This window comes from Cariama cristata, unplaced genomic scaffold (genome assembly GCF_000690535.1).
Source record: "Cariama cristata isolate BGI_N322 unplaced genomic scaffold, ASM69053v1 scaffold3645, whole genome shotgun sequence".
Classification (NCBI taxonomy): domain Eukaryota; kingdom Metazoa; phylum Chordata; class Aves; order Cariamiformes; family Cariamidae; genus Cariama; species Cariama cristata.
The window spans coordinates 92,493-116,243 of NW_009616807.1; the positions used below are offsets into that span (position 1 = coordinate 92,493).

Genomic DNA, 23,751 nt, shown 5'->3' on the forward strand with positions numbered 1-23,751 from the left:
TGAGAAGTTTATTATGATACTTTGCACTAGGCTGCAACTGAAAGGGAAAAGTATGAAAATGTATACTTTCTTACTTGACTGTAGGGATGTTCTTTTCTAGCCAGTCCCTTGGATAGTTGTGTCCAAAGATATTTTGAGCACTGCAGACGCATCTCTCCGCTTTTCAGCCTGCCTTCTGTGCTGCTAATCATTGTGGAAGAGATTTGGTCTAGATCTTTCTTTTTGAGTGTATTGTTGTCTGGGATGGTTAATGGTCACTGGACTCATTCGTCAGTGTCTTCCTCTTTGCTGCTTCTGCTGGTGTTATTGATATGCCTGTGTCAAGGTCTCAAGTATTGCAATGCCAGCAGGGCTGCAGTTGAGAGATTGCGGTATCAGGTTTCTCTTAAGAAATAATCACACACTCAGTGCCATGGTGCAGGTTAGGTCAGGTTTAGTGAGCACAAGCATAGCCTTAAAACACTTCTGCCGATATTCATGGAAGAAAGTGATAAGGCATAGTATGCTTCTGGCTGGGTGAACAGTCTTAGTACCAAAAGGCTCCCTAGGACCACTGTGCTCATCCCTGTGACTCTACTCTGATTTAAACCAAGATGAAACCAGCTGACACATTTCAATTTTTGCTGTATCATCTTTTATGGCCATACTGCCCTATATACTTCCATTTCACCTTTATCTGAGTCATCCTGCATCCATGGTAAAATTTTCTTCCTCCCATCCTCAAACTTGCAGTTTCTGCTTAGGTAAGGGGTTTGTGCTTCAGTCAGGTTTCCCAGCTAGGTCTGCTTTTGTCATGCCTTAGTAAACTTCTGTGTGGGTAACTGCAGCAGCTGTTGTTCTACCAAGACTTAAGTCTATTTTAGCCAGTGCACAGAAATATCGGAGGAGCCAGCTCCACCTGTATAGGATTGTCTTATAGCCAAAAATAGAGCCAGGTGTTCTTTCAGCTCAGGGTAGGATTTCCATTAGAGACTATTCTAGTTAGATACTTCTGGATATTGGTTAAAGCATTCTGAAGTCCTCAAAGTATTTGCTTAAAACTGTGATGAATTCCTGTGAAATAATGGCCTTTGGCTTTCATCACATGGGTCTCTCTGAAGATGTTTATAGGTTCTTAAGGATGACAAACCTTGTAATCTGAGAAGATTGCTTTGGGATAAAATATTATGCTAACATCTTCTCTCTCAAACTAGAGAGCGGCATAGAAATTTGTAACTTTGAAAATCTGTCTTTTTGCATGCTTACAGGTTGCTCTCTTCAGAGACAAAAAACTGTGTCATAATGTCACACAGAAATGATGAACATAGAAAGGAGGATAACTTCTGTATGTTTGCTTTTGCATCTCATACAACTAGTCCCTGGCAGTGGAGTGAGTCCAAGTTTGCTGAGCAGTAAGTAAAGGCCACTTGTAATGGGAGTGGGCTTTCCTCTCTCGAGGAATCATAAGCATGTTGGAAAGCAGTAGACAGAAAAATGCTGAACATGAGCAGTTTGAGAAAGAAAAAGTGAAGCTATCTCCTAAATCCTCTGTTGGGGACTGTGTGATAAGTGATCCATACAGTTACACTCCTACAAGATAACCCTTTTTTTAGGCTCTACCATATGTTCAGGAGCAGCAATCATATTTGTCTTCGTGCTGGAGGGAGGGTGGAGTGATTCATTCCATAGCAAGGTAAAAAAAGTAGAAATCCACATGGCAGTGGATTCAGAAATATGTCTATGAAAGTTCTGGGACACTTCAGAGAATAAAGAGGCCAGTATCTGCAGGCAAACCCGGAGTGTGCATGAGGAAAAAAGACCTAGGTGAAACCTGTGGCAGGCCACTGTGTATTTACACTATGGAGCAAGAAATTGCACTGATGGCTACAAAAACATTTCTGTCCATTCACATTTTCTACGGCACTGCAAAAAGTTGCCAGCATGGTCATTAAAAACCAAATAATTTTCTAAAATGTAGTTATGGAGTTTAGTCATGACAGAATAAATTCATTTATGCTGCTGAGAAGTTAAAATTAATTAATCGTTCTTCAATATTTCACTGAAATTTAGTCACCGGGAGTCAATTATACATTCATTAGGTGCATAGCCACATGAATTTAGGACCAGACTCATCTTTGACTTGTGGCTTACAGTCAGGTTAATGTGGAAAAGAGAAACACATGCATTGTGGGGAGTCATTTGGCTGTGTCTGTAGTTTCTGTTGGCTGAGATAAGTTAATTTTAATCTGCCTACGAGGCACATTAGATAGTAACTTCTCCAAGTTATGTAAAAGGCAGCAGCTCTTAGAAGTTTTCTGCAGTGCCACAGCTATCTCTTCTTCATCCCTGAATGCAGCATTTTCCAAATACCAAATAATGATTTGTGGCACCTTCACAGTAGGGCCAATGTTTCCCAAGTCAGGTCTAGGAAAAAGATTTGCACAGAACATGAGGGGATGGTACAAATACACATCTGCAAAGCAGTGTACACATGGTCAGGAAAGGACTATACTCTAAATGTCTCTTCTGAAAGTAACCCTGAATCTTAAAGTGGATAAAAAGCCCTTGAAGTGATTCAGCACAGGGTTTTTCTTACCTTTATGATCTACTGAGAAAGACATAAGGAATGAAACAGGGGTATGTTCTGCTTGAGATGTCTCTAGGGACTGTGGAAACAAAGGCAGCTTCCAAGCAGACTTTAAGGACAGAAGACAGCTCTTGTTAGATCATTCCCATTTTGCTGCTCTTGCTAAATCTTTTGGGGGAAATGTGGGAATTCCTCTTACAGACACCTGGGTACAGGCCACATCCTCCACTCCTGTTTAGTCAGAGTTGCTGTTAAAAAAAAAAGGTTTGCAGCTTCATTTCTTCTGCTGGTGACTATCCCTCCCTCTGTCATTCTGGTGAGGCAGCAAAATAAGGAAGGAAATTAAACTTAAAAGAAAAAAAAAAAAAATCCCTTCTCTCCAAAGCTGGCTGACTTCCCCAGCAGGAAAGTAGGAAAGACCATCTCATCAGTCAAGATGCTCAGGTCTAGCCCTCATTCTCTCCTCAAGCACAAAGACAGACAGTGTGCTTTGCTGAAGCCCTACCACAGACTGATGGTAGTGCCTACCCAAATTCCACGTCATGTGGACAGCGCTGTCTTGGCAGAGCCTAGAAAGGGGACTCAATCATCATTTAGAGAAGGGAACTTGGACCCCAGCTGTTGTCGTGCAGAGGCAAGTCTAGGGCTCCTCCCAACCCAGACCACTGCAAAGAAGCCAAGATCAGCAGTTCTGCTGGTGGAGAACAGCTTTGCAGGACTTCATAAGGGAGTAAAATTCTTGTCTACTTTATTCCCGTGCCCACACACTCTGAGCTGCACTCTAATACTTCTGGGGTGATCATGTATTGAGAAAAGCAGGGAAAATGCTTTACTGAGGGCAAAAGATTTTGTTCTTTCTTGACTACAGATGTAAGGAACTCTCCCAGCCCATATAGTGGTTAAGGAGGGAAATGCTTAAGTTTCCTCTGAAGGATTGCATTGGCTATTAGAAATGTTGTGTTGAAAGCCCTTATTGATAATATTAATGATAAATATATGTATGGGAAAACAGAGTCATAGAACTAACATACCCTGGAGCGCAGTGCTGGCTGTGATGTTCAAGAAGCCTGGAATCTTATATTTCTATTTAATTATTTTTTTTTGAGTGTTTATTCTACCCTACTTTCTAGGAATGATGAAGTCTGCCTTTTTACTCCTTAGTCTTTTCAGAGGGGTCACACTGGTGTTTTGATGCTGCTTGATGTTACGATTCAATGTTCAGCTCATCTTTTTTGCTCCTAAATATCGATGAACACTTGGCAAATTTCTGCTACTGCTTATTTTGACAGGATGACAGCAGCATTCCCTTGTCTGATAGTAGAGGTGACAAATGATTCTGTATTCTTCAAGTGGGCAAAAATTGTAGGTTTAGTATAATTGTGTATTTGATTTGCATTTTATCCTATGCTCTCCTTTTTTAGCTCTCAGGGTCATTTTTGCATGTCCTACTTACTTATGCTGTCTGCAGTTACAGCAGGAAAGCTCAGAGAAGATTTTACAGAGTGAAGAAGAGAGAGTTTTCCAGGCTTTACACTTGAAACTCTGCAGAGCAGTGCAATCTGCCAGTCTCTTCCTTCATTACTCACTGCTTTGAAAGTTTTTCAAGCAAAGATAAAGAAAAATCTATTCTTTCATTTCACTTTCAACCGTACAGGGCACTCTTACACATATGAATCCATAGTATCTATAGAATTTTTCAATGAAATTATTCACAAGCTATTTTCTGTTATCTGTAATGATCTCATATTGATGCCTATAACATGTATAAGCTTTTGTTCTACTGGTGGACAATGAAATATCCATGACCGCAAAAAACCTTCAGGTACGATGATTAGTAATTAATCATGGTAAAGAAGTAATAAACCTAGCAGATCTGGATGTAGCTATTTCAACAGACTGATGGCATACCTAGCATTTGTTGTAGTTGGTTTTCATGTGAAAGCTTATTAACTTGCTGATCAGCTGCTTGTTGTTTGAGTCTATTTGATCCTAAAACCATATCCAGCAAAACTGTGTAACTTAAGCTGTAAGTGGGTAAATCTCAGAAGCCAGGTGAAAATTTAATCAATTGGAGAAGCTGAAACGTGAGAATAAATTCTAGTATTTTCTTAATATTCCACCATCAAACCTAAACAGATCAGTTGTGTTTCTTTGAAATAAAAGGGAGACACCAAATTTGAGCAGTCTTATATTTGTAAACTCATTTAACAGGTAACCTTGCTTAAATATAGGATTTAATTTCTTTCCAAGCACTTCCAAACCTTCTGTGTACTTTCTGTAAGTGAGAAGTAACATGAGGAAGGCGAAATACGCATTTGCAAAGTGTACGGCTAGTACCTGGAAAAATAAAATCCAATAAACACTGCTCATACTTTCCTCTTTGCAACGGGTTCACTATTGGGATGCAGAGTGGGATTCTGGATTGCTTACATTCAGTTTTTGGGTCATGCCATTAGCCTGTCAGGTGATTCATGTCAGCTTCCTTCTTTTTTCTGGGTCTCATTTGTAAGATGTAAGGAATTAGTAGACTAATTTTTAGTATACTTTGTTCATATACTAGAAATCTGTGGCACTTACATGAGATCTTTTAGCAGAGAAATGTATTTCTAGGTGATAATACCATACTACTACTGGAATCTATCATTGACTTCCTTTTTTCCTCCTGAGGCCATTATACAATAAAAGTTGTTTTCTTACTGGATGGATTTTAGTTTCCTTTTCAGTAATGTATTTATCACTCTTCACACAGTGTAGTTTCAGTCCAGGCTCAACTTTGAAAGAAGCAGGGTGTCTTTGGTTGCTGAGAAATGCTTTGGTCTAATTTTGGTATCACAAACTGAAAGGATGTAACTGTGTTCTGGCCTTTTGTAGAGCATTCAGAAATTCAATGCCTCCATGTCTTTCTAGCCTATATAGTTCTTCTAGCCTTCCTTTTCCTTTGCTCTATATATGCAATACCGAGAAAGTGGCAAAATGTCAAACCTCTGCTTTAGGAAATGCCTTTATTTCATATCTATGCCGCTTCCTGCCCACCACCCCTGCCCCCCCCAGGAGACAATGCTTTTGACCATTAGTGGGTTTTGCACCCCATGTTCTCATTCTGCAATTGAAAAAAAAAACATTTTCCTCCCCAATGTTATTGCAAAACTCACCCTGAATCATCTTGGTTCTCTTTACCTTGTGCATTGTTGTGCATGTTTCACAGAGATTTTTGTTGTAAGAGATTTTCTGCCTCTTCTAACTCAGAAACTAAAAGCTTGATGGTTTTTACTAAAAGTTTATTATTCAAAGTTTCCCTTATTGATTTTCAATAAGTTTTCTTAATTTACAAGAAGCAAGCAATTCTACTGTATCCATTTTAGATAGTAAAAAGTATTGAAATGTTTGCTGAGAGGCTAGAGAGTTGGGTCCTCAATCATATAGTTTTCCTGCTTAATTTTCAACCTGCCTGTGATGGTAAAAATCTCTCGAAATACACACCTTTTCATGTTTCTAAATCATGGCTATGTTCTTCTCTGAGTGCAGGTGTACTTTGGCTGTATCTTTGATGAGCTGATATTTCTTTAGCTCATTTTTGAAGAATTGGCAAATGCAGTTTTTCCTTCCTCTCCACTGGGAATTAAACTAATTTTTTCAACTTCATTATGAGAGAGATGCTTGAAATTCTGATAGATAACCATTCCCAATCTCCTGAGACTATCCACAAGTTCAATCACTAATATGGGGGAAGACTTACATGATATGCGATTAAACATTTTAACAACGGATGAATTGTGTCTTAAACTGATGTTGAAACACTTTTTTATACAGACTGATATATCAGTGTATACATGGTTTCTATGGGTAGTGAGACTTCCAATTCACTCAATAAGACTTTCTTTTGGTTGGAATAGTTAGAATAGTCCTGTTAGCTGTTAGCTGGCATCACACTTCTTCCACCAGTGCACAAAGATTTTGTGACAGAAGAGCCTGAAACAGCATGCTGCAGTTTGCTTTGAGCAGTCAATTACAAAACACGGGCAAACATAACTTCAAGCAGTGCCTGGAGTTTTTGTCATTCCAGCACATTCTTCCAGATGTAAAATTGGCCTGTGTGCTAGGACACAGAGTTTCTACAGGACATACAAGTTGCAACCTAGCATAAGTGCACTGCATAGTAAGCATGAACGAAATTCCTAGTAAGTCACTGAAAATCCTCCTCTTCACCTCAACTCACATGAGCTCTTCCAGAAAAAGGGGATGGGCAGCTGTTAACCATGATAGGATCCCAGTCAGCTTTCTTTGATCCTGTCATTATAATTTGCACAGATTTCACTGCCTGGAAATAAGTGGAAAGCCCCACTTGTAACCCTCAAGAAAGGACAGCGTATAGGTGAATCTCACAGCTGTGTTCTGCAGGAAAACAGCAGAATCCCTTTTGCAAATTAATTTCCTCTGAGCTCCTAAATGTGCTCATTACTTCTAATGCTGCTTCTCTTCTGGGAACCTCTGTTGGTATGATAAGATGACCTTTTCTGCTGTAACTGTCCAACTCTACATAAAAGGGTTCAAAATTACTTGAGTCAGAGAGAATAATCATGACGCTTCAGCCAATTGTATGGGTCATTTGTCTATAAAAACATGGGAAAAGAGTGTTCCAGGTCCCACACCCTGCTTCATGACTTGAACAAACCTTTAATGGATAAATTTTATCTCTTCCCATCTTTAGAAATGGGGTAGTTGTGTTGTTGTGAGTACCATTAGAATAACTTAGATATTTTTTGATTAATCTCAAATTTACTGTCTGGCTTTTTGAAACATTGTTGCGAATTATGATAGCTTTCTAGCTCTACATTAACATGATACGGAATGGATTTAATAGTGTGGCTATGCATTGTTTCCATAAATACTTCAGCTTCACATTTACTAACAGAAATATTGTGTGGGCTTTCAATTACTCTGCTAATGAGCTTAAATATGTTTTAGTTGGGTTTGAATTAGTGTGAGGATTTTTTTTTCTGAGACAGTTAGTATCTCAGATATATTGATGTGAAAATGTTCTGTGTGTAGCTGAATAGCTTGGGTGTGACTGAATTTATCTTTTGTGCTGCCAAATGTTCCTAGGGTATGTCTGCATTCTCTTTAAATATAAAATTTAATGATCAGGGCACTAAATGCCTGCTGCTGTCATGTCCACATGAAAGGAATGATAGCATAGTCCAGGGAGCTTGAAAGTCTAAGTTTGTGTCGTCATACCAACATTAACCAAAATGAGGTTGTCCCTGTGCAGTAGCTTGCACCTGGACATCTGAACTGAGCACCTTCCTTGATTCAGGGTATTACAGGATGGTTCTGCTGGTCTTCATTCATCCAGAAGTGCCTCACCCATTCTGCCTGCCTGCAGATCTCTATTGTTCACAAGAATCTGTTTGGGAATAATAGAGAGAGGCATGTTTCCTCTTAGAGCAATGGCTAATGGAGGGGAGCAGAATATCTTGTACCATGGTTCTCCTTTCTCAGCCTTCTGCAGCAATGTCCCCTAGAAGCCTACGCTTTGTTCTATGACGTGCTGAATGACTTCAGTGCATTCCTGGGGGACACCATTCAATAGCCTGTCAGATATCACCAGAAATTTATATTCTCTAAGCTAGTAGTTTAATGTTTGGGTTTTTTTTTTTTTTTACCTTTCCCCTGTTGCACAGGGGATGTATTCATTATCAGTATCTCCCTGGCTCACCATCTTGTGACAGACATATCAATTGCTTTTGGCTCTGTCTTCTCTTCCCCACCTCCCACCCCACTTTTCCAAATGAGCAGAAAAGAGCACAAGCAAATTAGGAAATAATAATGAAACGATATGTACTATGTATTTCATTTGACAAGACAGATTCTCTGAAGGGCAACAGGATGCATGAGTGATGAGGAGAAAAGATTCAGAAAAGCAGGAAGGGATTTGTGTTTAATAATAAATGTTCCATCTGAAGGCAAAATTATGATTGTGTGTCATAAAAACCCCAAAAACTAATAAAATAAAAAATGCAGGAAATTATTCATGCTGGGTTGAGTTAGTGTTTACTGAACAAGTCTGTCTACCTCCTGGTATTATCTGACATTTCCTTATGTTGACATGACTGACAGAAGAATTACACCCTGTTGCTAATACTAACAACTATCTGTTTTCCCCGGACACCAGAAATACAACTGTCATTTTTTTCAGATGCAGGTCATAGTAGGTCTCTGTCTTTCTCAGATTCTTAGATTAAAAAATCTTGAATCAGGTGCCAAAAGACTGTGAGATCTCACACAGCAATATATCTGGTACTTTGTGTTTGGTTTTTGATTCCTGAGGCTTTAGGGTGATCTGAAGGTATATATTCAAGGGGTTTTTGGAAATTTGAAGGGTCAGAATTTAATGTCCATTGTTAGCTTAATTAATTTTTAATAGTGTTTTAGATTCTACTTTCATTCCATGACTGCAGAAACTGGGGCTTTCTGGGATAATAGCACAGCAAAATATGACACCAGTATACACCATAAAACTTTCAAGGAAATTACAAAAGTTGGCAGCAGAGAAGAATGACAAGTGTGCAGTCCAAATTTGTCAATTACTTGCTCTTGCTCCCAGGCCATACATCATATGTGACATTTTCACTTCAATTTAGATCGTTTTAGTCTTCCTCTGATCTTTTTTTGCCCTTTTCTCCAGCCTTCTCAATATCTGTCCACCACCTGAATTCTTTCCACTGCCTTGATTCACTTCACTACCTTTCTAATAGTCCTGTTTTCGCTGAAAGATCTCCACCTATGTTTGATTGCACTCAATCATATACTGAGGTGTTTTTGTGATCTTGGTCCACATTCAGTGGCCAGCTGGACTTCTTCCATCATTTAAATGGTAGCCATGTGCCTGACAGTGCCCTGCCAATGGCTATGTTGAGTCTGTCTGTCTTTCTGTCATTTTCTGCTGCTCTGACACTGCTAGAGCCACCAATGTTCATTATCCTCTTTTCTTCTTGCATCCTCTTGCCTTCTCTTTCTTCTTGTTTCCTTACCTGTCCTCAGTGAAATAACACATCATTACTACAGCTGTCTGGTAAGAAGCAGGATCCATGTGCCATTGAGCTACATCCACCAGGCTTTAAAGGATACTTTATTTGGTCCTTCTTCAGGCAATGAACATCATCCTCTGATTACCCACTCTTTTTATGTGCTCTTTAGCCAGTCTTTCTCCAGTATGTCACCACTGATATACTTTCTCTCTCCCTTTCTCTGTCATCCTACTTTAATCCCACTGGGACTGAAGGTGGACATTCCACCTGAAAAATAAGGCTCTATCAGATCCTTCTACAATACTTTAAAGGAAGATTAGCTGGAATCATCATTTTTTTCAGAATTACCTGTGGAACTGGAACAAAGAAAAAAACTCAAAGATTTTAAAATAGGGGACAAAATTATTGATGAAATAAGTGAACATTTTTGTCTTGAGATTTTCACTGAAAAATGGAAATTGTTTAGATTCCAGTGTTAACCTTTTCTGGATCGATTTCTAGTTCTGAGAGCAATCAGGGTAATATTTTGCACCTGTGTGTATTCAACTTTGTGTAAGAGAAAGTTTAAGAACAGCAGTGTATAGTTAGATTGATTTTTTTCACACAAAGGCATTACTATACAGGAAGGTTAGTGTCCTAATTAACTGGTATATGATGTTACAGAACACTAGCTATTTCACCCTGGCATCCCTTTCCCATTTCCTTTTTTCCTTTCCCTTTTCCCTTTCCTTTTCCTTTTCCCTCTTCATTACAAATTATAGTGCATAGTGACAATGTTTATCACTACTGTTTAGCAGTTGCTTCATAATTAGTGTATAAGCTACAGCTGTGCTGGTAAATTAATGAGGGCCCAGAAACATTCCCATGCACCAGAACCCCATCATCTATGCTGCTCACGGCTTTGTACTGTTCCTTGCATGCTTTCTCCAGCATGATTCAGGAGTTAACGTTCCAAGGGCTATTTTTGATTTACAGCTTTCTGAAGTCACTCTGGAAGAAAAGGGAATTTACCAGCAGAGACATGGACCATTTCTTGTGAGGTATCTGCCCTGGGACATGGCATGTAGTCATAGAATCTTACAGGAAGAGTTTGGGTTGAGCAGCTAAGGCACAGAAAATGCACACCCAAGCAATTAGTTGTTTTTGGTTGTTTGTTTGTTTTTTGTTTTTGTTTTTGGTTTTGGTTGTTTGTTTGTTTTTTGGTTTTGTTTTTGTTTGTTTTTTTTTTTTTTTTTCCCTGAGCTACAAGCATTTAATAAATTAGCATGACTTTCCATTTTAAACTCCTAGCATTCACTTCTAAAGGAGACATCACATTGCAATACAGATAGTGTATAGCTCTGGATAATACAAAAAAAGCACCATGAGAAAAGCAATACAGTCTAGCAGGTCAGTATAAAACTGAGTCTTGGGAGTTGCAAGTGCCTTCCCAAAGAAATTGTCTTGACAGCTCCCTGCAAGTTCTGCGATTAAAGCAGTTTCAGGCTAAAACTAGATGGTATCATACCCCTCTTGCGTGGAGAAAAGAAACAGAATTGCATAGCCAATTAGCCTAATCTGTCTTTTCTCTAATTTGTCTGTTTTGCATAACCACAGTATTAGCCAGCAGTTCACTCCTGCTAATCCTCAGTGCTACAAAGAAGAAAAGAACCCATTTGTATGTTACAGTGTAATCACAGTATCTCCTAATTTCCTTCCATACACTACAGGCCTCTTTTGAAAGGAGATTGTTGGCATTATCCCCATTTTATAAATGAGGAGACTTACAGTACAGCAAAATGATTTCTCAGGAACTGAGAGTTACTGATAAAGTAGAGCCTGATATCAGTGTAACTGATAAAGTAGAGAATAAACCTCAGGTCTCCTAAATTCTCAGCACAGTTCATCCCTGCAAGCTTCAGTGCTCACTGGCATCTGGGATTACAAGTGAAGTCTGCAGCAAACCTTTTTCTCCTGCATTTCTAAGTAATTTATTTTCTAATTTTCTTAATATCACCACACACTGAAGTGAGTAATTACAAAATTGCTTGCTTTCCATATGTTGTGTCTACAAGGACATGACAAGGACTTTTTAGTGGTGGTGGTAGAAATTAAGTTGACTTCAAAGAAAGGTGCTAGCACTATCCTTCCTGTTTTTAAAAAGGACCTCATAGTCTCATTTTGGTGCTTTCACAAAATGAGACATACATCTCCATGGATTGAAGGGAATGTATTGTTTACAAAAGCCCTGCAAACTTTCATCTCAGCTTCACAGCTCTTCATCACACATAACACTCGTAGGAGCATGTGTCTATTGCTGTTCTATTTCAGATGCTTATGCCATGCCCCAGTCCTGGCCATAGGTCTCCTCCTCTCCTTGTGCCAAAGGGTGAGAGAAGAGGGCTTTTTTGTAAATTAAGACTCTGTGCTTATTTCATTCCTTAGAGGCAAGATTTTCAGACAGGTCAGAACCATGTTCTTATATGAATAGTTTTCCTTGGAGTGTTTTGACCTTCAGATAGGATTCAGAAACTAGTTTAAGAAACAAGTAACAAAATCCTGGCACTAATGTGGAGGAGATTTGCCTGCTCCTCCTACCCCAAGGAAAATAAACCAGAGGAGAAAGACAGAAATTATAATGTCTTATGTGTTTGACAGTGAAATTTCTGTAAGGAGATTTTCAAATTTCTTGTTGTCCTAGCTGGGACTACATTTACACTTACAATGTCAACATATTTGAGTATTTGTTTGCTTTCCCAGTCCTCACTGTTCCTAGGCTCCTTAAACTGTACACATTAAAAGCTATCATAACTTATCATTAGGTAAAAAATAAGCGAATGTTTTACTAGTTGTTCTCCTCTTGAAGTTAGTCAGTTGTTACTGGTTTTTACTGTAAAGAAAGGTTAGTATCAAATTTAGATCTCTATTCCTCTTCTGTGATAAGAAGCATCTCTCCAAGTTCGCACTGCCCTGAAGAACAGGTGGACAATATCAGGTTCCTTGCCTCAAGATACTGCTGCAATTTAGGGTGTTTGCTATCTCAGGGCTAACAAGTGAGGACTAGGATCTTCTGAGTTTCAAAAGCTAACAACTTTCAAAAGCTGTTTTTGATCTCCAAGGAACCAGGCTATATATTCTTGCTACCTGAAACCACCTTTCGTGTTTAGCTGATGAGTTGACTGAACTGAGACATGGTTTAGTGGGTTTAGTGGACATGGTGGCATTGGGTATACAGTTGGACTTAATATTCTTTGAGGTCTCTTCCAACCATAATGATTCTATGAGCAAAGCCTTACAGGATCTCTGCCTAGACCACTTTTAGTTTTGTGGCATCTCCTAGCTATTGAGTCCCAATGGCGAGTCATGGTGGTCTATGATTAATGTTGCTAGACATACAGAGCAGCCATGAAAGACTCCCCCTGTTAGGCAGCAAAGCAAAGATTGAAGTGGCATCTTGCAGCTACCCGTATTGGGGACAATCAAAGAATCATCAGTTTCCCAGACTGAAAATGTGTCTGCATTGATTTTAGGTGTGGGGAATGTTAAGAGATATCATCTATCATAGCTGACTGGCAGTATGTTTGGGGAGGGTGGACTAAAGCATGGAGGAATGCCAAGACACTCATACAATTTGGCAACTTCATGAAAACAAGATCATCTTCCCTGGAAGCTAGAAAACTGAGTCTGAGATTAATTACTTAACTCCTAGTGCTCTTAAACTTAGTGCTTATTTCTATGCTCAGCTGTTCTTTAACAATAACATTAATTTGAATATTTTACAAGAACTTTTGAAGTTTATTTATGGAAACATCCAAAATTCTTCATTTTAGATGTATATGCAGAGTTGATTGCTTTTTCCGTAATTGGGATTGCAACTGCAATCTTTTATAAAGCTATTATTAGTCCCAATATTATCACAGCTGTAGCTTCCAGGACCAATTGAGTTTAGAAATGATTCAGTTTCTTTTTAAGGCTAAGATTAAATTTTATGGCAAGTTTCAATACAGTTAACCTGGCCAAGCTTTAGGACTGCTTATGGCTTCACTGCTGTACACTTAAAAATGGACTGGCTTTACATTTTGTGCCACTATCACTACCTGCCAGTCCTTGAAATATTCCAGGCAGTTACATTTCCTTGGAAGCTTGTGTGTAATTGTATTTGAAGAAAACAAGTTGTAAATGATTGAAGTTATCAGTGTTCACTCTATATAAATTGGCATAGTGTGCTAGGCTGAAAGGCTGTATTTCTATATGCATAAGATATGTGCAAAGCTATATACTGTGTAAATTCAGTTGTTTGCTGTTTGCTTGGAGAGAATATAGAGGTCTCTCTGTGTTTCGTCAGTGCAAAGCAAAAGGAACCACTCTAACAGATGGTGCTGTAGCTCTGTTTTTCGAGAGTTATGACCCAAGTCCAAGACCTAGTTTATAGGGCTGACTATTCTTTCTGCTAACAGTGCTACTTGTTCGTAATGAAGTTTCACAGTGAAATAATTTCTGAAGGACTTACGTACTGCAGAATTTTTTAAGCACATGGCCGGGAGTGATGGCGAAAAGTGGAGTATAGCACTAGGTGATACAGAAGGAGATATGAAGCAATGGCTGAAACTGTTCAAGAGTTTGAAGATCATACATTTGAAGATCAATAGTATTCTGTTATTCCATATATCATCCCTGATGTGTGCATTTGAAATTTCTTTAGCAGTTCGAGTGTAAAAATTGCCCCAGATTCTGTGGCCAGTGGTTTGTTGTTCTCAGAGCCACAGGGAGAGGAGAACAATTAGAAATAATTTGAGACCAAACATTTCGACTATTAGAAACCACTTTAGCAACTGTATCTGGAGTTCTCCAGGAGGGCTGCTTTATGACCTCTCGGCTCGTTCTGAATAGCTCGTCTATGTCTGTGCAGAACACCTCCATTAGGATGATAAATGTGCCAAGGATCTCAAATATAACATTAAGCAAACCTGCCAGGTGATGTTTATATTCCAGGTGTCTCTCACCGATATTTCTTTCCTTATAGAATTTTTTGTGTGTTTGCTTTTTAAAAAAGAGCCACATCCTCGCCTGTGGCCAGACTGAAGGGTTGTGTAAGTGGTGTGAATGCATAAATGAAAAGATGTTCAGAAGCTCATCTTTGCTGTGCCTTGACATTGCTGCTTCTCTGTGCAGGCCTGTTCCCTTCCACTGCATAGAAGGGCTTCTGCAGAGCTGCAATTTATGCTAGCTGGGATGATGATTGGAGCCTAAGAAAGCCTGGCAGTCCCACAAGGAGTATGACTTTTTCCTCTGGCCAGGCCTTACTGTCCCAGTTACAGTCACACCAGCTTGCTGTGTGGTGTAAGTCCCTGTAGGACTCCCTTGTTGCTGGTGATAAAGATCTGCAGGTCTAAGTCAGAATGGGCTGGTTTTAATTTCAGCTTTTTTCTCTCACTCAAGCCTGTCCTGTGGAAGTAAAAAGAATCATGCATGGGGTATCTCTTTGGTTTTATTCTTGGCTACCCACCAGGTACCAAATCTGTGATTCTCCATTGTATTCCACTAATGTGCTGCAATTTTCACCAGTTTGAAGTTGAAGTAGACCACATTCATTCCCATCTGCTAATTCTGAATGCTAGTGATGTTCTAATATTGCATGAATTCAAGTGGCTGCTTGAGTTTTGTGGCAGCAAAGAGTAATAACCATAAATGACCAAACTTAGAGCACAGCTTGGGCCTAGCTATTTGGTTTTTGAAAATGGATTTGTATTTTAGTAGAATTTTTTGTTTTAAAGAAACCTTCTTGTTTCCATCCCTGCATCTTCCTACCTCTCCTCACACTTCCACAGCCCATACTGCCAATGCCAGTATTTCTTTTTCACTCACACAGAGGAAGGTGACTGTAGGAAGAAATTTCTGGCAAAGAAGATGATAGTTGCATTTCTAGGAGATATTTTACACAGCGGAGAGTAGGAGGATAGGGAAAGTAAGTGAGAGAGTGGAGAAGGAAAGAACTGGCTGCCTGCCTTGCATTCTCAGGGAATGAGAAAACTAAAAGTAGCTCCTTGTCTTCACAAGGTAAGCAACCTGCTGATGTTAGACAGTAAATGTTCAGGCACCTGTGATGTAGCAACTGCCAGGTTCAGACTGAGCAAGTGCAAGGGTCATTTGCATACTCAGAAAGAACTGCTTTTTGTAGGCACATATTTTTATTCCGAGTTATTCCTTCAAGTTTGAATACGTTTAGGATTAGGACATATGCAAGTGAGGAGAAAAAAAAACCAAACTAGTTTGGTCTGCTTTTTCTTATTCCCCTTATTGCACATTTGGGAGATGGTCCTCAAAACTTGTGCGTTACTGAATGCTGGGATGTTGGACACATAGGAGTCGAGAAGTTTGAACGCTTGTTTGAATTTTATGGATCTGACTCCTCTCTGCCAGTACTCAGGACAGTAAACACCACACTGTTCTTATGTCTGTTCTCCTTTCTTTTCCCTTAGTGTCAAGAGTAACCGATTTCTTTTCCTCTTCTTTTGTTTCTCTGTTTTAAAGGATGATTCCAGCTACAAACAAAGCCTTTGTTGTAAACAACCTTGTTTCTGGAACAGGCTATGACCTCTGTGTCCTGGCAATGTGGGATGACACGGCCACGACCCTTACTGCCACCAATATTGTGGGATGCGCCCAGTTCTTCACCAAAGAAGACTACCCTCAGTGCCAGTCGATGCACAGTCAGTTCCTGGGTGGGACCATGATTCTGATCATTGGAGGCATCATTGTGGCAACTCTGTTGGTATTCATTGTAATACTCATGGTCCGCTATAAGGTCTGCAACAATTCCCAGGGGAAGATGTCTAATGTCAGCAATGTCTACTCACAGACAAATGGAGCACAACCAGTTCAGAACGGAGTCTTGCCCCAGGTCAATCCCAAAGTGGTGGTAAGAAACGAACTTATGGAATTTAACTGTCAGTCTGCACGGAGTAGCATCTCCTCTTCTTCCAGCTCTGCAAATAGCCGCGACTGTGACGACTGTAGCCTCCAAAGTGAACAGGGCACATTGTCCAGTAAGTGGAGGCCTCCTTCCAGGTCAAAACACAATATTGACCGGCTAATGGGAGCTTTTGCGTCCCTGGAACTGAAATGTCAGAAAAAGGAGGAGATGACAGACTCCAGAACTTCCACGGTGGCCCGCCACTCGGACAAAGAGCCACTGCTGGGCCAGCCGGAGTCCAAATTTCGCAGCCTCCTCATGTTGCCTCTGGAGGGCAAAACTAAACGTAGCCATTCTTTTGACATGGGGGACTTCGCCACATCTCAGTGTTGCACCTACCCAAAAAAGATAACAAACATTTGGACAAAGAGGAGCCTCTCGGTGAATGGCATGCTTTTGCAGTATGATGACAATGACCTAACAGGGGCGAAAGGAACTTTTGGGAGCTCAGAGTGGGTAATGGAAAGCACAGTGTAAATATCAGTGTCTCCCCCCTCCTCTTCTCCCCTCATGTGTTATAAAACGTGGTTTGCTGCAGGGCCATGCATTTGTAAAGAGAGGGGAGGAAACGTTTCCAGTTGTGCTGGCCAAAAAGAAAGGTAAACAAATAAGTAACAGGAATACTAAAAGAGAAAGAAGGTCATGAAATGTGAATAGGCACGTGTGGCACCATTCTTGTATGGCACCATTCTTGTCTGGCCCCAACTAAACCATGCGTGAATGTTTCAAGGAATTTGCTAGTTGTATTTAGCATTGCTTTCCAAAAGTTACTCAGATTCTTGGTGAAACATCACACAAGATTAAACAAGGAGGATGGAAAGGGGTTTAACTGCACAAATTTAATTTTACAGGGTTTCTTTTCTTTTCTTTTTTTTTTTAAAGGGCACCTCTTTCTCTTCTTTTAACCACAGAAATCCACTTCTGTGGATATAAGACTGGTGCTAGGATATATCTGGTTGTCATTGCAAGTGACTTCCTCAAAAGTGCAGGCAGGGCATCCACAGGGACAGATCAGAGCAAATTGCTCAGCATAATCTCATGGTGTTAACTGTGATATCTGGGAAAACAATACTTGTTGTTGAGTGGGTTTTCGGTTGGGATTTAATGATTTCTGTTCTGTTTTGCCTTGTTACTGCTTTTGAGTTGTTTTTTCCCTGCAGCAGAAAGTATGTTTCCATGCATTTTCTTGTTTTTGTTTTCAGTCTTATCAAATCCCCCATATGAAAAGGAGGATATATACAAAGGTCAAATTGCTGATGTACTGTATAACCCACCTCCAATACCACCCCTTTATGTCCTAGGAAAAATTAAATCTAGGGGCTAATAAATTTAAAAAAAAAAATCCTCTTTCTTCCATCTTCTTCATAGTCTCTGCTTGTCGATGCTCAAGGCAGATTGCAGCAGCTATTGGTATCTGTAGGAGTGTTGCTATCAAAGATGGGAAAAATACTAATCATGGTTTCCTATTAAAGGACAAAGAAAAGGAAAACAAAAGTAACTCCCATGAACTCTCCACATTATGAATACCAATGGCTTCTGGCAAAGGTCACGCTGTCACTCCGTTCAACTGACAAAGAAAGCACAGACTTTCATCCTATTGTAACAAAAGCTCTTTGTCTGTACAGTCATCATGACATGGCTTGACTGTATCGGTGGCATCACAGAAAATGTAAGGTTTTGTGTATTTCAGGGGACTGGGTGTGTTCCCAATTAGCCACAGAAACCGAGTTAAATTTGGTTGTCCCAGAGCCTGGGGGCTTCCATGTGTCCCCTGCATTACAGACAGCCCTTCCCCAGTCCCCAGTGTACTCCTGGCCCCTGTCTTTCACCCTCACTAAGGTTAAGGTACTTGCTAACTAGGAACTGGAGCTCTTTAGGGCTTGTAAATTGGTTCTTCAAATTTGTTTTTGGGGAGCATTGGTGTGGTTGTGAAAATGCACATGGCCCATGCAGCTGAGTTCATTGTCCTTAACGACTTTACTGTGATTTCCAGCATTCTGGTGGCTACTGCAACTGTCCTTTCATTTGTTTATTAATTTCTTGGTTCCCAATGATCAGCTGCTGGGAACCACTCTGAAATTGCACACTGTTAACTATGATTTTGTAAAAGACATGTGGATAAAGGGTGCAAGGCACAGAGAAAATAACACATGAAAAAACTCTATGTATATTTTTTTTAAAGGTGCAGAGATATATTGTGACATGGCTGTGTACTTGATCTTGTATTCGTCATGTTTCCTATTTGGAGTTTTAGAAAATGACATCTCTGTGATCAGAATATTTTTTTTCCTTTCTTTTCTTTTTATTTATTTTTTTTTTTTTGCTACAAAATGTACAGTAAAAAACATTCTTGGGGAAAACTACTTGCTTTTCATTTATTTGTTGATCTGTGGTCTGCTTTGGAACCTAAGTAAGGAGCAGTAGTTCATTTTAAATATATTGAAAATTTAGATGTTTACTTTCTCTTTCACTCAAACAGTCTTTGACTTCAGGATTTTAGGTATAAAGTAGAAATCAAGAAATACATACCTTTTTGGAATGGATGAGAAAAGATCTTGTAAAAAGGCATTTCACCTCTTTTTCTGTGGTTACGTTTGTACAGATCTATATAACTGATGTATTTTAAACCCTGATCCAATATCTGCAGAAATAAGAAGCAGCCTTTTTAGGTTTAGGACCTGACTTTGTAGGTTTTTGCTCAGATCACTGCTTACCACCAACATTAATGTATTTAAAAGATATCTAGTCAAACTTTGTTTGCAACTTCTTTCAAAGTCTCTGGTTTTCTCATGCTTTCCAAGAGGAATGACACCTCTAGTGCCAGAAACTACATCATCCATCTGTCCAGATGGCACCTTCGTATTAACCATTAATGACATCTACATTTATGTTGTACTGAAGATTCTTAAAGACATTCATGTAACTATTTTCTTTTCCTTGTTGCACTGTGGTGCAGTTGGACTTTTTTAATATGTTGCTGCTTTGCTTTGAACATGACATCTGGCTTGTTTTTAATTTAGCCGTTGAGTTCATCATCAATATTAGCAGCATATGCAGCTGTGAATTTTCAAAAGCACTACCCTATACTTTTTTCTTTATTAAAAAGAAAAACATCTCTTTCACTTTCTCATACAAGATTAGAGGAAGTAAGCCAACAGGTGCTGTTTTAAAATAACGGATAATTGCCAAAGAACCCAGGTAATAAAGTCCACAATCTAACAGCTGCATTTATTACTGTTAATCATGATTTTAATTCATTTAGTTTTAATGAATGAGGCTCAATCCACATCAGCAAATTTGCAAATACTAAGCAAAATGAAATACGTGCCCAGCAATTACCTTTGGTGCTCACGGCATTTGGGAGGAAGAGGACTCAGAGAGTCACAGGTGAGGCAGAGAGCCCCACCACAAGTCAGCAAGCGGCCAGCCCTGAGAGAGGGATGGAGCCAGCCCAGCGTGCTGGTGTCAGTGCCTGGGCACCTGCTGGGTTGTGATCACCCTTCAGGTGCTACCAACCACTGCCCTGCTTACACAGATGGCCAGGCAGACCTCTGAAATTATCCTGTGGCTTCCCCTTTACCACTTTGAGAGCTGCTGAAGACAACTCTATCTTTTGGGTTACATCCTGAATCCATTCCCTGATTGCTAATGCATAAGTGTGACCCCAGGGTCCTCCACACACAGTCAGACCAAACTCTACCTTGTCTTTGTTTTGCCTCCATTTTCATGAGTGCATCTCATTCAGCATCTCTGTATTTGATTATTTTTCTGTAGTGCTGCTGCATGGTAGGGCTTCTTCCTTGCTCCACTTCTGAGAGCAACTGCACCTCAGTGTCTGGTGAAATGATATATAGATATTCACTTACATGGGTGGAATAAATATTTTCACACATCATTGAGGAGCTGAGCTAGCTCCAATGGCCTAGTCTTCTGGTCTCACAACCGTACACTGAGAAATTTATACAGGCCTCAAGTGACAGTGCTGTCTCACAAATTAACGTGTAGTAGTTTGACGTGCAGCTGCACCAACTGTGCTTTAGATGCAAGCATCAAGTACAGCAGATAGTAAGGAGGACAACAGAGATCAAAAAGAACCTTCTGAAAGAGAAGCCTGGGAAATTAAAGGTGCTACAGAATTTAAAGTGAAGCCTGTGGGAATAATTAAAGACAACTGCATACGCATATGTGACTCCTGTAAGTTAATTTTTTTACATGTTTTATAATAGTGGAATAAGCTTTTTTTCGAAAAATATATGCCTTTTAGTTGAAAGAACAGGACATGATTCCACGGTGAAATTCTGCACACAGTTAGTCCTGCTAAAAAAACCAACCCAAATCCGCAAAATATCATCCTGGAGATGATGAAATGGAAATTTCTGAAATTAGTGGTGATGTGGATTTCATTTGATGTCTGCTAGGAAGCAAATGGTTGTATGAAATGAAAATAAAAGTGCGTGTGCGTGTGTATGTCTGTGTATGTACATATGCAAAGCAGACTATATTATTTGCTTACAATTTATATCCTCCTTACAGATTTCATTAATTGGAATATATTTCTGGATTCAAATGTCTTTTCCGAGTTTGCCAGCTTTAGAGAACGGCAACCAATTTGCTTTCCCTTTATCCTTAGAGGAAGATAACTTAATATATGTCTCCAAACTACACCCAGTACTTGGTTACAATTTTAATTAATTCACTTGTAAAGCACTGCGTAACAACAAAGCAATGAAAGTACCTCTGCCCTGCATGATGCAAGACTGAAAAGGTGGTAGCTTTTCCTTTGCTAAACCTGTTTACATCCCACACCATGGGACTGATCCACTCTGGAAACAGAAGAAAATAATATTCCAAAAGACTCTGCTTGTTTCATTCTCACTCTTCACCCAGCAAAGGGTTGCAAAGACAGATGACCAAAAAGAGCCCTTTGAGGTCTCTGAGCGAGTGCAATAAATGGAGCAATCATTTAAGCACTTTCTAACCTGGAGGCCAATGAATAATTCCACCTGATAACCAAGAAAACATTTTAGTCTTTGAGTAGTTTGAATGTCACATCTGTTTGCAATGCTTTGTACCCATTAACCTGTGGGTAACCCACAGCACACCACATGGTGCATGCAGGATCCCCTTCTACCCTTTGCAGCCTATTTCTCTGGAACCTTTTCTCAATTACTCTCTCTCCTCTGTGTTCAGTGTTTGTAATTCAATACTTGGGCAATTCTGGTTGTGTAATAATTTTCTGGATGTGGAATTTACAAGTGATATTATTAATATCTTACATGTTTCATCTTTAAATTCCCCTAAACATGATGAGGGGATCCCTCCGAAAACATTAAATTAAGTTTGGTTTTAGACTGTAGGCCAGATGAAAACTAAATCAGAGTACCTTGAAACTCTTGCTTTTAATATAGGAATTTAATATAGGAATTTTATGTTCTGCAGTATATTTTCCTGGTCCTAATTAATTACTCCTTAATCCCCAAAGGTACAGCATTCCCTAGCATCAGCTGTCAAAAGGCCCTACTATATGAAACAGTGCCAGATGCTTATTCCTGGTATTACACTCCCACAGATGGCAAATGCCACAGATATATATATATAAAAATATCCAGATATAGATAAATCAGCAAGTGCATGTATTTATATTCATGCATACATGTTCATGTGAACACATGCACACGTGTACATGTTGTGCTCTTTAACTGTATGGTTTGTGATGTACCGAATTCTTAGTTTGGTAATAAACGAACATTTACATTTTTTTATTAAATACTAATGGGAGAAAGAGAGAGAGGGAACAGAAATCTTCTTTTTCTAGAAAGCAGATTAGTTGATAATCTGGACCTCATCCCAGCTGGGAGAGTTCAATACTTCAAATGAACTTAAATGGAGGTGAAAGGAGTCATTTGTTTCATATGACCACAGTGAAGGCTCAACTCCTACATTAGGGCATTTATTCACCTGATTCTCCCATCACATGCTGCAAATAAATCTTCTGTCCATGAGGACTCACATTTTGCAGGGAGGCAAGCAGCTGTAGGAAGCTACTGTTCTGCATTCACTGCCCCATTTGTGCTCTTAAATGTACTGACAATGTTGTGCTTTAGTTTGTTAGTGGGTTTGTTTTTCGGGAGAAGGTGGCATCACATGTTATGCTCAGTCAAATGAGGAGTCTGAACACAAGGCTAGAGAAACTGTTGGGAAACAGAAACATTGAAAATCAATGACCTGTACTAGGAGAAAGTAAATACTGACTTTAAAATCCATAAATCTTAGTTTGGAAATAGGAAAGGAGAATGCTCCATTAATTGCCTCTGCAGTTACAGAGGTGGGCATCAACTTATGGTTAACGTTGCTCAGCCATGCTTGCCCGTAATATTTTTCATGCAATAAGAAATTGAATGGATGTGTCTCGTGACACTTTTCAAGTTCCTTCTGTGGGACTAGTTTATTTTTAAATTATTATTACTCCTGTCTGCTTCCCTACAATGAACAATGCAGCAATATTTTAATACTGAGAAGTTAATTACCACCTTTATGAGTCAAATCACAAGATGAGTGTCTGCATAGAAAAAAAGAGACACATAGTTTCAGGAAAGTTGGTCCTCTTTGCCAACGTTATTGGTACACAGGAAAGAAATGTAGGATCTAAGAAGGCATAGGCAGGGCTGCATGTGGTGAAACGTCTACTTTTTACCCTGTGGTAATGAGGCTTAAACAGAAATCCAGAGAGAGGATATGTTAATATTCCTTCCTTTGAACATGACTCAGAGATGTGAAACTTCAAATAATTATACTCATAAATCTGATGTACCATAGACAGAAAAATGGCACTCATTGGACTGATGTGATCCAAGTGTTGTTGCAGCAGAGAGTTGTGTGCTGGTCACTGGTGGAACCGGTGTCACGCACAAAATCTGGGCCTGGTGAAGCAGATTCCCAGGAGGGGATCACTGCACAGGTCACAGCACGAACAAGAGGGATGGCAATGTAGGAACCTGTTAGACCTGGCTAGTCCAACAAATCATTGTTATCCTAGTATCCTGTGATAGTGTTCAATATTAGTTACTTCAGAGCAAGTACCTTCAGGGAAACTTCAGAGTTCTGTCCCAAAGCTTGGTGGGTTTCAAATATGAAACTCTGTGCCATACTGCAGAAAAACCCTCCACCATCACCTCAAAAAGTCCCTTTCTCACATGGTTTTGAGA

The 23,751-nt window shown here is 39.6% G+C and overlaps 1 protein-coding gene across 1 annotated transcript in view; it reads left to right on the forward strand.

Annotated features, from left to right (window-relative positions):
- The window catches only part of LRFN2 (leucine rich repeat and fibronectin type III domain containing 2), a 40,272-nt gene extending 23,249 nt beyond the window's left edge, over positions 1–17,023 (forward strand). The window contains exon 2 of the mRNA XM_009700296.1: positions 16,105–17,023. Within this exon, the coding sequence (XP_009698598.1) occupies positions 16,105–17,023 (919 nt within the window). The remainder of the gene's footprint in view (positions 1–16,104) is intronic.
- The last annotated feature ends 6,728 nt before the right edge of the window (positions 17,024–23,751 follow it).